General features: G+C 25.6%; 1 protein-coding gene across 1 annotated transcript in view; it reads left to right on the forward strand.

The window, feature by feature from the left end:
* The window catches only part of LOC107454702 (KICSTOR complex protein SZT2), a 129,531-nt gene that overhangs the window by 10,298 nt on the left and 100,527 nt on the right, over positions 1–18,706 (forward strand). Inside the window, exons 7-19 of the mRNA XM_087167990.1 lie at positions 327–483; positions 1,125–1,345; positions 2,339–2,478; positions 4,919–5,061; positions 6,496–6,580; positions 6,749–6,901; positions 6,979–7,122; positions 9,256–9,327; positions 10,418–10,618; positions 12,239–12,353; positions 13,562–13,722; positions 14,804–15,031; positions 16,836–16,914. Coding sequence (XP_087024116.1) covers positions 327–483; positions 1,125–1,345; positions 2,339–2,478; positions 4,919–5,061; positions 6,496–6,580; positions 6,749–6,901; positions 6,979–7,122; positions 9,256–9,327; positions 10,418–10,618; positions 12,239–12,353; positions 13,562–13,722; positions 14,804–15,031; positions 16,836–16,914 — 1,899 coding nt within the window. The remainder of the gene's footprint in view (positions 1–326; positions 484–1,124; positions 1,346–2,338; positions 2,479–4,918; positions 5,062–6,495; positions 6,581–6,748; positions 6,902–6,978; positions 7,123–9,255; positions 9,328–10,417; positions 10,619–12,238; positions 12,354–13,561; positions 13,723–14,803; positions 15,032–16,835; positions 16,915–18,706) is intronic.

The raw sequence follows: 18,706 nt of genomic DNA on the forward strand, positions 1-18,706 counted from the left end.
TTAATATTTAAGTATTGTGCACAGGGTATGAATAGTTAGTTTTATTCAAGAAACTAAATTTAGTAAATTCACAAGTTTTGTTTTAGTTTTCAAATATGAATATTTTTGTTGTGAATCTTCTTATATAAATCTATGGAAAATGAATTTAAGTTGTACCTTTAAGTTTTATATTCCTAACCTCCTGTAATTTTTTTTATTAAAGTTCAATTTTTACTTGAATTTAATTTTTTGTGTGATTTCAAAAATCATGTTACGAACATAATTATTATTTATTTTGTAATAGATAATTTTTTAATTGAATTCTCTGATTATTTTAATTTTTTTAGATGCCACACGATGCCAATGGTTCTATTATTGATGGAGCGATTGATAGTAACAAGATGATTAAAAAAATTCTTGATTTATCTGCTGATGTCAGTAGTATAAAATTAATCCAGTATGGTATTCTCTCCTTACAGCTGCTTCCAGAGAACAGTAGTGCTGGTAAAAATTAAATAATTTTTTAATAAGCCTTTGTGATCTGAAATGTATCTAATTAGGTTTACAACTCAGAAAAACAAACTATATCTGTCAAATTTAGTTGCAAGGAAACTTATCAACTTATTTGCAGGAAAAAAATCTTTTTTCCTTTTCAATTTCCTCTACACTTTAAGTTAAAAAAAAAGTTTTTTTTTTTGCAGAATCATTTGTTTATTTATTAGTATTATTTTTTGGCTCTTCCCTCATTAACTTGGTTTATAAATGTTATTTAATTTTCTATCAAAAATAAAATGAAAAGGAAAAAAAAAAACTATTACCCACTTAGGTAAAATTTATATTCTTCTCTTATAAAAGAATCTTTTTTAAATAATGCTTTTTGGAGCATCTTGATTAATTTTTTTTTAAAAAAAGAAATTTTTTTTAAAAATAGATATGCTAAAATTTTTTTTTAAAAATTCTACTGCTGATAACATGATTAATGATATCTGAGTTTAGATGTTTTGAAATTTTTGATCTCCCTCTTCAAGTTTGAGCTATTATGATTCGATGATATACTAATATGTTCAATTCTAGCCCCATTATAGCATATTAAAAATGTACTATTTAACATTTGAGTAAATGTATTTTTTATTATTTCTTTTTAGGAATCATTGTTGTTACTGATGGTGTTTTAAATTTTCCGAATTGCAAAAGTTTAGATTCTCTTTTATCTCAGTTACGAAACAGCACCATTGCGTGTTCTTTTTTGCAATTGGGGAGCCCATTTCATCCTTTTTCTTGCTTTGGACGAATTCCCTACATTGAGCTGATGGAATTCATAGCAACTGCAACTTGTGGTGCATATTTCCCATCAACTAAAGATTATGTATGTGTAATATGTAACATTCGTTTTTTTTTTGTTTTATTTTAGTAAAGTATTTTCAAAATTCATTTTTTCCTCCTTATTTTTGGATTCAACAAAATAGATGTGTAAAAATGTGTGCATTCAATTTTATTTTTGTGAATTTATATATTGGTATTATTTGATTGTTATTTTAAAATTTTCATTTTATGTTTATGTAAAACTTTCTCAAACTGTATAAAAGAAATCTTCTTTACATGAAGCAGTTGTTATACAATCTTCTAATGCTTCATCTGAAAGAAGAAATGCAGAGCTCTGTATGTTAAATTTTTACTAAATAATTTTTCAAAACCATTCACTTTGCTTTAACTTTTTAACCTCTTAATGGTCTCATAACTTTGAAGAAAACACTTGTAGAAGAGCATATTTTTTATTTAGGAAATTATCTAAATTTATGTACAATATTCATTTCTAATTTTTGTGTTCAAGTTTTGCTTATATGTTTGAATTCTGACATCTAGTTTAAAATAAACTATTTCTAATACATTCCAAATAGTCTGGTACTGCCATTTGGTGTATAGATTGGGAAATAAACATGATTTTAGGCATAAGAACTAGATTTTTTAAAATATTCTTGGCACATTACACCTCAGCTTGGAAATGTCACAGGAAATAGGGGCAAAATTTCACTGTCATTTTGACAAGAGCAAGAAGGAAGTAGTTTAACAATACTGTTTGATTAAATGGGGCAAATGCTTCAAAATTTTACACAAACAAATAATGACAAACAATTTAAAACAGTTTCATATTCATAAATTTAGTTTATATTGGAAGTTAAATATAAGCTTTTATAAAAGTGCATTATTTTGGTAAATAGGAGATTGTTGTTTTATATCTATTAATAATGTTTGCTGTAATCTTTGATATATGTTTAATTTTTTTCTCTTTCATTTAATAAATTATTTTCAATTAATTTAAGAGACTTCATAATATATACTTATGTTTATTTTGTTATAGGAAGTAAAACTTACTGATTCGTCAGAGATGAACTCATATCAAAGGGCTTTACTTTTCTGGAGTTTTCAAAAAACTACAACATCATCATTTGTTGAAGCTTTTGTGCCATCTAAAGTTAATAAGAAGTTTTGGCATGTGGAGTAAGATTTTCTTATAGTTTTTTTAATATCTTTTTACCATCCATCATTCTGCAGAAAGCTATTGAGGATAATGAGTATTAGTGCTTATTTAGGTAAAGCAATTTGTTCAATATTTGGAAAACTCACGGTTTAATTGGTCTAGTTTTATAAATTTTAACTCAGTTTTTTTCAATCCATTCTTCAATATCCATTACTGCTTGAGAATGTTAAAATGCATCATTAAAATTCTATAATAAAGTGGTTTCATTATAGCAGAGAATATAGTAGCTATAACAAACTTCTTGTAAAAAATGAATACAAGTCTTAGTCCTTCAAAGTGTTAATAAATAAAATGGAATGTATCATAATTCCTTTTTTAAATTGATATATTTTTATTAAAGTACATATCTAAATAAAATGGTTAGTTATATAATATAGATCTCTATTTTATGAAATAGAGCAATTTAATAGAAGGAATACAGGAAAGCTTGAGAAACCATAAAATCATCGACCTGTATTTAACACTTAGAGAGAAATTTTTTAAATTAATTATTGAAGGGGCGTTTTTATTCCACGACGTTTATTCTCCGTTGTTTTTATTCCTTAACGAAATAAATCACTTTTCATAGGCGAGGGAAATTAAAGTGTGCAAAATATGAGAATATTTCATTTAATTGGAATTCCAAACTTTCATGATTCTTTGATTCACCATGACAGAAACCTCTTTAAATAAGTTAGCTATTTTATTCATTTTTTTTCTCTACAGAATGCCAAATAAAGGTGTCAATTAACTTTCCCCCAATTCCTTTTTTTATTGCTTTAATTTTCATTGTCTTTTCCTAAATCAGTAAAATTATCTCTACCACTCCACTTTATTAAATCAAACAAAAAAATGAAATGTGAAAACATTTCCACTTCACTTTTCCATTGATTTAAACAAAACTTGCATTAACCTTTGAACTGCTAAAGCTATCTATTTTTCATGAGACTAAATTCTAGTAAACTTTCACAACTCATTGGAAGTGAAAAACGCAAAAGTAGAATTCGTTAAAAATTAAGAATGTGAGAAAAATTGTCCATTTCAATCTTTCCTACATAATTAATGGGGTAAAAAAAAAGAATCATGTGTGAGCTTTGTGACATGAAGTCAATGGAGCACACTCTAAATAGCTTCAACTTTTGCTAACTGTCACTTTTCAACCAATCCAGGTTAAAGCATCCACATGACGTAATTTTTTGTATTATTTGACTAATTATTCTTTTTTTAAATAATATTAAAGAATCTATAACATGGAATTTGCTTTAAGAAAAAGAAGAATCGTTTGAGTTTTGCGACAAAGTCATTGAAACACACTATAACTTTTGCTGACTGTCACTTTTCACCCTATCCAGATTAAGGCATCCACATGACATATTTTCTTGTAATATTTGGTAATAATTCTTTTTTTTTAATAATGTTAAAGAATCTATAACATGGAATTTGCTTCAAAAAAGAAAAAAAAAAGAATTGTATGAGCTTTGTGACAAAGTCATTGAAGCACACTATAAATAACTTCAACTATTGCTGCCTGTCACTTTTCAACCAATGCAGGTTAAAAGTTAAAGCATCCACATGACATATTTTTTAGTAATAATTCTTTTTTCAATATTTAAATATTCTGTGAGGGAAAATTTGATTTATCACTTTTAGAAATTTAGATGTAAGAGCATTCATGCCAAATATGGCTTGATTTGTCTGCTAAATTGTAAATAATCATATCCTTAATTTTGTAATTATATTTATTTCAAAATACAGGTTGGTGTTTTTCAGTATCAATAATTTCATTTAACACTAAATTGTTTATTTGTATAATAAGAGAGAAAGGTGTGTATTTCAACTCTCTGATACTTGAACTACTTGTAAATTTTCCACTTTTCAGGCATTGCAAAAATTTGGTGCCATGTTAAAGAGCTCATAATATGTAGTTTGCTTCAAATAGTTAGTGACATTTGAAGCAAATTGGTCAGTGAATTAGTTAATTTTTCAATATTTCTAATTCATTGTGAAAAATTTATAATGACATATTATATTGGGGATTTTTGTGATATTATAGTTGGAATTATACATTATAATTTTATTTTTAACATTAGCTTATTGATGCGACTGTATGTTTAACATTAGCTTATTGATGTGGCTGTATTTTCAACATTTGTTTATTAACAATACCTCTCAAATCTTTCGCAAGAACACTATTCTTGTACTATGCCTTGTTACGCTATTTATTTCAAATTATTGCCTTGTACTAATTTATGAATAAATTGTTTTTTGAATGAATATAATTTTCTGGCATAAATTATTTTCAAGTAAGAATTTAGTTACATTGTTGTTAATTGAAAATCTGCAGTTGTTAAAATTCAGGTATAAGCGTAGCAAACTTATTAATTTTTTTTCATAAATTTCATTTACATTTTTCTGCTTCAGAAACCCACATTTTTACACAGTTCATCACCAATCAAGAGTAAGAAAAAAACACACTGAAGGAACATTAAAAGTTAGCTTGGAAAATCTGTTATCCTGTCGTCTGAGAGAAGGTTACAGTGTAAAAAATGTTTCTATTGATGAAGGTATGATGTAAAAAAACATTTAATACTTACTTTACAGGTGACTTAGCTATGTTTTTGTAAAATAATATAATTTAAAAAAATTATTTCATTAAAATCTTTACTTTTAATTCTCACTTTTTCCCAGAATCTTATATTATTTATCTTAATTTTAGGTGCATTTAGCAAAGCAATTAGTTTTATTAATATATATAATATATTTTCGTAACTTATCTAAATGAAAATTTTTCAAAATATGTGTGTATTATAGATAAGTTAGTTGGTAAGGATTTTGTAGATATGATATAACACTTTTAACAACTCTTATATTTTTTTAATCTGTTTTTGCTAGGCATTGAATAGAGAACTGTGATGTAATTAATTCTTTCATTAAATATACTTGCAATGAGTGTTTTAAGTATTTTTTGGAAACTGTAAAACAATTTTTTTCAATCTTTCAAAAAGCTTATTAGCCAGTGCAAATTATTTTTTATATGAAATATTAATTCTACAGTGTTATTTTTAATTTTTTTTTCATTATAACATTAATAAATTAAGCCTATCAACTTCAAAGGTCTTCATTAAGTGTATGGAATTGAAAACAGAAATTAAATGCTTTTTCTTGCTTATTATACTAAAAAAACATTTTAATCTAATTTTTTTGCAGCTTTTTTATAATTTGCATTAAATAGAAATGTTGTAAAACTGACTTTTAACAAATTGTCAATATTTTAAACAAAAAATTGATACTTAGAAGCATTTCTTTTTGACGGAATAAAGCAGTAGATAAAAAGTATTTTCCAATATGATGCTAAGAAATAGTGTATGTATATGAAAAAAAAGAATTAATATGAGGGATCAATTATCTTTCTTAATTACTGTGTATTTGTATATTCAAAAATGACCGACAATTTGAAGAATAAGGAAACAGGCTGGTGAAAGGAAAGTACAGAATGCAGCATTTTCAGTTGGAAGCAAAAAAAAAAAAAAAAAAAAAAAATTACCTCAAAGAACTTTCATAATTAGTTACGAATTTCATCAACAAATGGGATAGCCAACTGAGAAATATTATAAAAACAGTGTTTTTAAAATAACCAATGCAACAACGTGATGCAATTTGAGAAAAAAATTAACAAACCTCTATGCAAACATCATAGTTGGAATAGTGTGGAATACATTGTTTTCTACTTTTTCCTATCAACATTGCTGTCTATTAACTAACTTTGAAATTTAATCACAATAAAATTGTTTTCTTAAGCAGAATGCAGCCGTACATTTCATATCTCCTTCCCCTTTTCTTTATTGAATTTTTCAAAACATTGGTCATTCTTGGCCCACCTCATATGTTTAATAAGTTGAGTGTAACGTTTTTCAAATTACAAAAACTTAAATTTAATTTATTTTCTTTGATATATAATCACACCGGAAAAAATACAATTGTTAATTTTTTTTTCTTAGGTAAGAACACAGCTGAAGTAAAATTGACTCTTCCTTGGATGTTAAGTACCAGCATTGAATATATAATCACTTGCAGTCCTGGCAGGTATGTATTTCAAACTGAATTGTTTTTGCTATTTTACGTTTTTTTTTTTTTTTTTTTTTTAATATTCTGCTTTTAAGTGAAGTGATTGAATTCTATTTATACTAGAGTTTAAAAATTTTTAAATTTAAAAAGTAACTTATTTTTATTATGATTGTTTCATTCCTTTAGGAAAAACAGTTCTGATATGCTGAATTGTCATTTCGAAGTAATTGTTGATGGATGCTATGAATTTCTACATGATGTAACTTGTTCTGATAAACAGCCTATTAAAAGTATTTACAGGAAAACTGTCATCGCTCAGTTTTGGAATTACATAAAAAAGTAAGAATATTAGTTACATTCCAGTTCTTTATTATTTTAATTTCTCTTAATTTGTGTTTAATTTATATTTTTTATAGCCTATCAAATACTGACCACATCTTAACCCAGCTGCATTCCTTTGCTCATAATCCTGTCTATTACACCATTCCTGAAAGTATTAAAAATGGAGTGCCTTTATTTTATTTCCCAACAAATTCTTCTTTGCCAGCTCTTTCTTCAAAGTAAGTGTTAGATTTAGTTTTCAAAATGGTTTAATTGTAAAGTGTATACTTGGTTTGTTATACAGTCTATGTTCTTTAGTAGCCCCCACCTCCATTGCTGCGACCTATTCATTATAACAACGGATGCACGAAGTCTCGTTTTTTATCCCATAGAGGCGATGTCATTTTAACACCCATTAGAGCTTTCAAACTAAATCGTTCATTCCAATATTGCGACTGAAATTTAGTTAATTTTTTTTATTCTAAGAAATTCACTCCAAAACAAGTGTGTAAACTAAACGTATTTGCGTTTTTGAAGCGAACATATTTCCATTGACAATAGATCAGTGGATAACAAGAAGTTTCGAGGAAATGATCGAAATTGCTTTTTTTTTAATGTTGCCGCACAGTAAACATGAAACATGTATGGAGAAAAAGAGTGACAGGACCATCTATTTTTTTCATAGATGGTCCTAGGCCTAATCTATAGTCAAGAAGGTGGTGAAATATCAATTACTTTTCATTATTGAGGTCTAAAGTGTATACTGCATCCTGGTGTAAAAATTGGAGTTTGTATGTATTTATTACCTATATCAATATTTTTACGAGCGGTTCTATAAATTCATCAGTTATAATTTTCTTGTTTGAAAAATCACTCTTAAAGTGAAGTGTTGTAATAGGTGACTTATTTTGGAGTTGAAACACATGTTATTCACAATTTTTTTGATTTTATTTTTGCTTAGACTTTGCAGTTCTCTTGATGTAGGTTAATAATGAAAATGGCTGTTCAGAGCTAGCATAAAGCCATACTTCTATGAAGGGAATTAAAAATTTTGTAAGAAATGGATAGAAGAATAAAGTTTTTATCATAATATTTGACAGCATTATGAGTTTAGAGTAAATTTTTGCTGAAATTTTGCTTAGTCACAATATATTAAACTTATGTTATAAGGTTCATTTTCATTTTGACTACAGGGTTTATCATATTGAGTGTCAACTACTGTATTTATAACTTTTAAAATATTCTTTAGCGAAATAAATTGATAAATTTTGAAGTATTTCTTTGGTTAAATTTTGATTCCAGCTTATAATCATAAAAAGTTATTAAAAGCTGGAGAAAAAAACAGTTTCCCAAAAGTTGAGTAGAGTGGCATGCTAAAAATCTTATTCAATCCTAAATAAACAGCTCATAACATATATGAACTGCAGTACAAAGTCTCTTATCCAGAAATCCGAAAATATCTATAATCCAGATTTTAACTTTCTCCCAAAAAAAATTATGTTCATGATCTGTTTTAAAATCTTAAGTATAAGGAGGAAATTTTTTTTTCATTTACTCTTGTTGTATTTAGGATAACTAACATTTAAAAAATAACATAATATCTTAAAAGATACACCAGCAGACAGATTTTGTGCTGGTTTAAATTATAAATGTTTTCATTAAAAAATCTACTCAATTTTGTTCCTTATTTTCCAGGCATTTTTTTATTATTAAATAGGATTGATTTTCTTTTTCAATATGTAGCTTATTTATAATGTTATATTTATCTGAATATCTGTGTTGTTTATTCTTTACATCAAATAATTATAATAAAAAAGTGAACCTGCTTTCATTTGCACAGGAAGTTTAGCTTATCCCCTTTTTACTTTTTCATTTTTTTTAAAAATGTCTTATTAATGACATTTATTTTATAGAATGAAACATTTTTAGGTAATCAAAGGTCATTTATTTAATAACATAATGTTATTGTATAGAAACTGATGTTGATTGTTATTTAGTTATAATTTTTTTAGTGGATAACTTGTGTTTAGATCTCTGTTTATTTTGAAGACCTGGAAAAATCTATTTTCTGGGCTTGCTTAAATCCCATTGATTTTGGATACAGAGTCATTCTATATTCAGCCTTTCCACTGTATAATTCATGTACGAAACTAGATTCAGTTATAAAATCCATGGATTTCTTCAGTTATTACAAAATATGGTTGTAAAGCAGTATATTATTTGTGATTCAAGAAAAATGTACTTATATCATGAAGATTTGTTTTTTCTATTACTTTATTCTATTATTGTTACATATTATTTTTTGTACTTTAAGTAAGAATATATGTAAACTTTCAAAGTTTTAATCTAGACTCTGAACTTGTTTATTTTAGAAATTTAGCAAAGGAATTTATGCAGTTTACACAATATTGGAAAACTTTATGCATGCTGGATATAAACATTTGGTAAGATCTCTGTATTTATATTTAAATCTTTTAATGTGCATAGACCTTTCTAGCAGCATATATTTCCTTATGTCACTAAGTATTTTCTTATCCTTTATGATTCTGTTATTCATTTCTTCACCAGTATAACCTTAAATAAAAAAAAAACATGATATAATTGATAAATACTATTAATTTGCAGAATTTAAGACATATTTGTAAATTGTACTATTTTTTTCAACTACTATATTTCTATACTTGATAAAAAAATAAGGTAATTAATGCAAAAATATCATATGGGATACGTAATCATACTGTATACATTTTATTATTTAACATTTTGCTCCAGTTTTGCATACATTTTTTAAAGCTTTAATTAGATTAAAATATTTATCATTTTTTTCACATTTTAATATTAAAATGAATCATGTTAATATTTTTCAATTGTAATTTATAAGGTTCACACCAGCAATAAAAATTTAGTGACTCAATAGGACCACCTGGGTATTCATTTAGTGGTCCAAAAACTTAATATGGTAGGCAAATTTCGGAAGAAAAAAAATCACATTTTACAATTGTGTAATTCATGTGCATTAAAAATTATTAATTGATATTTATAACTCCCTAAAACTAATTAGGTTTATTAGCTTATAATGATTGAAGATCAGTATTTATTAAGATTAAATGAAAAAAAAGTCAAAATAATATAAGTAAATGGGTTTAACATAGAGATTGAAATGCTGAGACCAAATAAATCAATAAATGAAGAAACAGAGAAGTAAGAACTAACGAAATATTGCATTAGAAAATAATTATCAAAATTTATAAAATTTTAAATAAAGTCAATTCTAAATGAGCAAAAAATATTATTTCATTTATGAACAATTATACTGTCAGTATGTGAATGCAAAACACAACACATGTAGATTTAAAATTTCAACTTTTAAATTTACAAGCTTTTATACCAGTCAATTTCAGTTATTCTATTTGAATCGAATTATAATTTATCGTCCATGTGTATGATTTAGCAACATTCGTAGAGCATTTGGCCACAATTGTCACCATATTGGCATGAATCCTAATACTTCATTTTATTTATGTTATTTTACAGGCAAAAATGGATGCATGCCCATAGAATTGGTATTATTCTGCAACATGACCCTCTACCCAAAAATCTCCACCTTCCTAATGCCAGCGGACGGTATACACACATTCAATGTCGACAGGCAAATACTGCTTTAAATTCACTACTCAGTGAGGATAGCTCATTTGTGCTTGTTGAAAATCATTCCTACATTAAACTCTTGTTTGAGTATGTTACATATATTTCTATTCCATTCCAATTATAATTTGATCTTTATTTTATAATATTTCCTCAGCATTTTACTTTATTTCAGAAAACTTGTTTTATATTTGTTTTCTTACATTCATTCTAAAATTATAAATGATATATTGAGCTTGATTACAAACATTTTAGGTAAAAAAAAAAAACTTCCAAAATGTCTTGCAAATTAATTAAAGTAGTTTTTTATTATCACACTGTAGTGTTGCTATATAATGCTGAAGAATATGAAAAAAATTGTTTACTGGATTTTAGATTTGGTTTTAAATGCTGATATATTTAAATTGTTTTATTGTTAAAATGTTATTTTTTTTGTCAAACACATACAGACAGGTTGATCATTTGTGTAAGCTCTGTAGAAACATTTTGTAGTTTATTAAATTGTGAAGTTAATTTTTTTTTTAAAATTGAATTTTAATTTTTGGTTTATATGCCAAAAAGAAATCTGTTCTATTCATAAATAAGTAGAAACCTCTATAATTATTGCGTGTAATTTCTATGTAAAAAATATGTATTTGAAGTACTTATTTAATTAAAATAATTTTTTTCTGTCTGATTCATTAGATATAATTTAAACTTGTACTTTCAGTTTTAATTAATGTTTTATTGAAAAAGTTATGCCAAGATTAATAAATTTGTTGCATCTTTTTGTTTCCATTGTTGTAAAAATAAAATATCTATGTTATACATTTAACTCACTTTCATTATTAAACTCGATAAAGGGGAAAGAGAGACATAATGCTTCAGTGATAAGTCTAGATTCAGTAAAAAACTCAAAACAAAATTGAGCAAAACATTGAAATGATTTCAAATTCAAATGGATAATGTGTGAAAGCTACACATTCTCTTTTATCTAATCAAATATTGCCATAAGTATTTGTTTAAGTAAGTACTCCTACAACTGCTAGTTGTTGGCCTAAGGGCCATGCAAGTTAAGGTTTTACAATTTCATGGTCAATATTCAGCTATATGGTCGGAATTCAGTGCGCAAAACTAACCATATTGCCACCGTCCTGTATTTAACAAACAAGTTGTTATCCTTAGATCAGAAGTTAGGACAGGTTCAATCAACCAGGGATTGAACTTTTGCTTTCATTAAGGTAGGTCAGTACATTAAGCAATGTGCCATTCCTAATTGCATATATTAGTAGTTTTGTGTAATATTTAGGTTATAAATTTCATTATAAAATATAGATATTAATATAATAATATAAAACAAGAAAATTAAATGTTTTCTACTAATCAATTGAAAGAAAATTATAGTCAATTGTATCTATACATCATTCATGTAATTGAATAATTGTCAACTAAACCAGTAGCCAATTTAAAAAACTTTATTTAAGATGAAATAAATAAAATTTTAGTGCTGAATGAAATAGAAAATTTTTATTGCTTCTATTCTTGCATGATTTTTCTTTAGAGATGAGTGTCAGTTCTTCAATAAGTTACAAAATATTTAAACTTTTTGTTGTTATTGCAAAAAAATATCTTCTTGTTCTATAGTAATTTCTTAAACAATTAAATATGAACCAAATTTAATTTCAATTTTTAAATTTCATAATTTCCCTGTTTTTTTGTTTTTGTTTTTAGTGATCCAGATAAGCCACCAACATCTTTTTATGTCATTAGAGTTACAAGTAAGCCACCTTGTGTTGTTATAAGGCTTGCATTTTTGGGAGGTTTACCTGGGAACCAAAGGTTTGAGGTAAGTAATTTATTATCTTTATGTAAATGTTTTTTATGGATTCATTTCATTTTGATATTACTTAGCATTCTTTCTACATGTGTGTAAATACTAAGAAAAAAACATTATTTTAAAAAATGACTCTTTTGTTGGAGATCTAAAATGCTCTAGTACTCTAGTTATATTATTCTTTTTTTTATTCATCGATAAATTAATTCCAGTTTTAAGTGATATGTAATTTATGCTTGTTATATTTCACTTACTTATATATTCAATTGCTGCAAGTAGAGGCAAATTTTATAATTTTTTTATAATTATGTCCCTTTTATATGTATAATCTATATATTTCCAAATAAATTCAACATAATTGTTTTGACATGAATTCCTATGATTCCTATTTGTAAATTTCTATTTTAGCTATAATAATAATTTACATTAGTATTTTTCTATGCATTGTTTCAGAATTCAACCTGCTTGATAACTAGCACAATTTTATAGACACAATATAATAATACATTTGATTAATAATGTTAACTTCAGAATCCAATTTTATGCTAAAATCAAAGTGTTATAATTTCTGTTCAATTAAAATTAATTACTAACTCTTGACAGTAGTATTCATTATAGAGAACTATAATATTTCTTTAGGAATTTAGTATTATAGTACTTTGAAGTTTTCTGTGCTAACCAATTTTATATTTAAGATTTAGAATTATTTTTGAATTTGGTATTTGTAAGACATGTTTGTACTTTGATTAAAAATTTCTGAAAGCTGCTACATTTTTTAGCAGATTTTTAGATTGTAAAATTCAATAATTAAATTAAAGCTCAGAATAAAGAGTTTGTGGGATTGAGGGCTTAATTAGAACAAATTTTAGAAGTACTGTAAACAAGTGTGTAAGGGAGCTATCGTTTGATAAGGGATTAGAATGAAAGGTTGTGAGGAAGAATTGAAACTACAGTTTCCGATAAACAGTAATGAGAAATTCATCACAATTACAAGTAATGAGAGCATCTAAGAAAGGTTGTTACTTAAAGTCCAGACATTTAAATTAGCAAGATGAAACCAAATGAAATGTTTTAGAAAGATCTAAGATAGCCTTATACTTTATTTTAGACAATAATGTCTATTTTTATTGTTGTATTTTAATATAATTTATTTTATTTTTATATTTGATGTTGATATTTCATTGAAAGTCATATTTGATATTTTGTTTATTGGTTTACAGATTGTTAATAAGCTGCGAGAAAAAATAATGAATTTGAAGTTGAGCAAAAGAACATCCACTAAAGATTATTCTCCTCAGTTTTTGAAAGGTTCAAATTCTAGTTCCTCAGAGTTGCCCTGTTGTTTGTTTTTGAAGAAACCTGTTGAAAAAATATTAATTAGGTATTTTGTTTTGTATTATTGAAATGCTAAATAGTTTTTATTTGAGTTAACATACTAGTTAACATTAAAGTGCTTTTATTGGTAACAAGTTTTTTATTAACTGACCAAGAGTTTCACATATGAACATTTTTTTCATTGAGTTATAATGGGAAACTTTTTTTGCTGGTAAAATACCATATTAAAATATATATCTTTAGGTATTATAGCTCAGTTAAACGGGTAAATATTATAATGATTTTTTATGATGAAGTAAGTAGAATTTAATGCATTGTCAGGTACCAATGCAAGGGTTTTGATTATCACATAAAAGATTATCCAATAAACTTACTTTTAAATAGTTATATAGCTTTTTTATATATTTAGTTATGTTACATAAACAATTATTGCTAGTAAGCAATTATTACATTTACATTTATGAGACAGAAAGATTTAAAGAAAATACATTTAAAATGTATGTAAAAAATATATATAATCACCTATGTAGAAATGTTTCATTTATTCTTATTGTTGATGAATCATGGATAGCAAATTTAACTATGTTGCTAATACCAATAAAAGTAATTAATTAGTCAACAATGGTTATTAAGATAATAATTTTTTGATTTTTAGAACTTTTAAAGAAAATACAAATAATTATGCAGCAAAATTTCTGTTAAAATTTTTTTTCTTTTTGTGACATTGGATTACCGAGGTTTTCTAAAGTTCAATTTTTGCACTGTTTTCAAAATGTACACTTCTGTTGCTTTTGTCAGTAGTTTTCTTCTTGATGATTGCATAATAAATCAACTTGAAGGATTAAACCGTATTGGTGGTTCAAGAGCAGGATGTGGCCTCAATTTTAATGTATAGGTATTGTTAAATGTGTTCTTAAAGAAAGGATGTTTTTTAACAATGGGATATTTCAAAAAACAATGTACACCACTGCAATCTAAACTAGCTTCTTTAGTTTTTTCTTACCACAGTTAATGAAATTATCATGTCTCTTGCTTTATTAATTAATTTTTTTTTGATAATTTTTCATCTCTTTGGCACACAACTTTATTTATTAATAAGTTTTAATTATATCACACTTATTTTCTAGGTATGAAAAATTACCCTCCAATTTTTTGATATCTGTTTCTGAAAGCTTGAATTTCACTAAAGGAGTTTCATATAATCAAAAGCAAATAGATTCATGCATATATACAGATGCTTTAATAACTCTAAGCAAGTATTTGTTGCATCAAAGATGGGTTTGGACTTTACAATATGAGATGAATGCCTCATTAGATTTGAATTCTGCGTCAAAGATTTTGTATGCTCTAACTAGGTAATAAAATGATATTTAGATTTTTTTTTTTTTACTTAGTTCATATTTTTATAGTTTTATAATTAAAAATAACTATACACTTTTAATGTTGAGCATTTATGAAATTAATCATTAATAAATGAAATTATGAGTAATTTTAACGTCGTCAAATCATATTCCCTCCAATTATAATGGAATTTCCTTAGTTTCAAAAGATATTTTGCCTGGCTGCAAAGGTAATGTCTCGATGCTTTAATAAGCTATAATTAAAGGAATTTTGTCCACCAATATATATAAATAATTTAAATTGATATATAAAAAGTCTGATGCCAAAGTGGTCATGCTCTTGCAAAATAAATATTAAAATAAACTTAAATTTTGATAAAATGCTATTTGATTTGTCTTGAAAATTTCTGTTTTAGTTCATTACTATAGGAAAAATATTTCTTGAAAATTTGAAATATTGGAGTGCATAAATGGTTTAAATGTATAGTTATTTAGAAGAATTTATAGCTTTAATTTATTTATGATTAATTTTTACAAAAGTAATTTTTTCTTTTTACATAGTTACTGATGCCCAAAATTTAAATAAATATTATTATATTAGTAGTTAGTTTTAAACTAAATATTATACTGTGGTTATTAAAATTGAGAAAATAATCTCGTTTTATTATTTTAAAGAATTTATCTTACTACATAACGCCTTACATAATATCTGAAATAAAGGCATTTTTACAAAAGCTGCTTAGACTGAATTTCTGTAAAAAATTTAAATGGTTAATTAATGAAATATTCAATAATTAAACTTTTCATATTGAAAAAATAAATTCATTGAATTTCATAATTGTAGATCTTTTTACAAAACAAACTTAACATTTTATTTCTAATGTCAGAGACATGACATATTTTTTCAATATTGTTAGTAAGATAGACGCTGCTGGTGCTATGAAATACGCTGTAATGGGGTTTAAAATATTTTCATGTTCTTAAAGTAAAGAAAAAATTGGTGTAATAAATTTTAAATGCAGAAAATTAATATAAACTCTAATTATTTGAAAATGTTAATAATATTATTAATTTTATTATTTTTATATATATTGTAATAATCAATTAAGATAGTTACTAAAATGTTACTTTTTGTGTGATTTATGTGCTCAGTTTTCAAAGGAATAATTGAACAAATTGAATACAATGCAAACTTATACATTTATTCACAATACAATTTTGTATGTAATCGATCAATAGTGTATAAAACATATTTCTTCTCTTCATATAAATTATTTTCTGTAAATAATATAAATGTCTAAATAAGAAAAATATATACTTCTTTAGCCATTCATTTAGTTAAAATATCCTATTTCTGTTCTACTTAAATTCAATTATATTTTGAATTTGAATATTTAGTCTATATCTTTAGTTCTCAAATGATATTTTTTTTGTCAATAAGCACTCATTTTTCTTTGTATGCTCAGCGCGTGTAAGCTATTTGTTGTATGACTGCCTTTGAGTAGGCATTATCATTCCTTACAAGATTTGCTAAAAAAATATATGTTTTCATTTAATAACATCTGCATCTGAATATATTTGAGTGCTACAACATTAATTTAAATTATTTATCTTTGAAGTTATAAATGTACATAATTTGTGTCAAATTGCCTCAGTTTATATTATGCAATTGATGACGATGACTCTTGATTTTGGCATTGAAATAACCTTATGCTTTTAAAATATTTATGCATAAAATTAGTACATTATTATATTTATAGAAGTGCAGGTTATTTAATGTTTAATTTTTTTAACTTATTGTATTTTTACAAATTTTCAGTGTCAGACTCCAAGAAGGATTCCACTTCACTCATTCTGGACTAGGTATTATTTATATGGTTCAAGAAATGCCGATTGAGGTATCCTAAACTTTCCCTTTATAAAAGCGTTTTCTTTTCTAATGTTACAACTCCTACAAATTTTTGGAGTATATGAACTTTAAGTGAAAAATCATGTTTAATTATTCTCTATTCTATTAAACTCTTCAAATAAATTTTATGCTTTTAATTGTTAATCTTCAATTTTTTTAATTGAATCTAAGAACTTTTCCATCTTCATAATTTAATTTGAAAACTGGATAAAAATTTTATTTGAAAATGATGCTTCACATCATGATGAGTAGGGCTGCAGGTCTGTTGCGGCGCAAATTTCCGTGTAAATGTTCTCTTTTTTTCTAAACTCCGCTAATTTCTCAATATGTTTTGATTTGCGTGAAAATTGCTTAAAATTTGAATTTTTTTTCATTTTTAATCTTTTATTTTTATTTAAAAGAATTTTTTACTTTCCGGAAGCCTTAAATTGAACATGTAAAATTGATTAGATATTTAGGGGAGTGAATCAATAGAAAAATGACAAGAAAATAGTTCAGAGATATGAGATAATCACAATCTTGTCAAGTAAGGTGGTCTCTCTACACTTAGGAAGGGTAATAGACTGATAGGATTACCTTCCTGAAGTCAGTAGGAGTACAAAAGAAATTGGAATCACAAAAGAAGGAAAATGTTATAAATCAAATCTTTGACATAAAAATTGTTACACAGACTATTGCACTCAGCAATGAAATTTCTACTGCCTTTCCAGACAATTTTTCCCGGGCTGCTTCCTGTGATTTCTTAAATAGGGATCAGTTTCTTAGATGAGAGATAAGGCTTTTGGAACTAGTACTTTGAATGTAGAATGCTTGAGTTTTGACAGCAATTACTTTTTACAAATCAACTGTCAAGGAAAGGCGTGTTGATGAAGAAAAATTGATTGAGTTTTCAAAATCAGCGACTGAAAGCTATCCGAAATTGGCAAAAATGGCAATTCCATGTTTGCCGGTGCCTACAAACAGCGTGAACGGAGATCGTATAGAAAGTATAAAAATGTATTAAGTGATGAAAGACGAAGCATAAATGAGAATAATCTGACAATGTACAATACTTTGTACCAAAGTTCTGTTCATTTAAATAAATATATTAATATTGCTTGAAATTAAAATAAATGCTTTTCTTGTGTATTTTTTAAGCTTTTTTTTAATATTTGCGCAATTTCTGTCTCTTGCATCATTCATAAAGTAAATTTTTTAAAGTTTAGAATCCGCTTAATTTTCACAATTTCTCGTGCATTGCAGGTCCTTTTACCCGCCACAAACTTGCAGTCCTAATGATGAGTAATCATGTTTAATTATTAATCTCTTCAAATAAATTTTCAAACAAAACTTTTAATAAAAACTTTCAATTGTTACTGTTAAAACTCTATAATTGAATATAAATGTTTTTCAATTTTTATACTTTCTCTTTATTTTCAATCTTCATAATTCCTGCTGATTAAGTACATTGAAAAGAAAAAGGTATCCATAATTTAGCATCAATTTTTTTAAGGCGAAGGATTTTTGTCTATTTAAGAACAAACAATATTATTAAATTAAATTGTCAAATTTATTAAACTTAAACTATTTTATGTTTTATACATTTTGAGAGACAGTGAATTCGGTTAAATTTTTCCCATGAATAATTTCATGAGGTAATTTTTCATTGTAAGTTGGGTATTTTAAAGAAAACGAAATTCACATTTCAAATATATTTGTGGATCATTTGCAAATATGAAGAAAACTGTTTACAATAAGTTAAAAATTATTTAGAAATAAAATATGTAACTGGCTTATGTTTT

The sequence above is a fragment of the Parasteatoda tepidariorum genome, chromosome 7 (assembly GCF_982258835.1).
Source record: "Parasteatoda tepidariorum strain Cologne lab strain chromosome 7, Ptep-v5.0, whole genome shotgun sequence".
Taxonomy (NCBI): domain Eukaryota; kingdom Metazoa; phylum Arthropoda; class Arachnida; order Araneae; family Theridiidae; genus Parasteatoda; species Parasteatoda tepidariorum.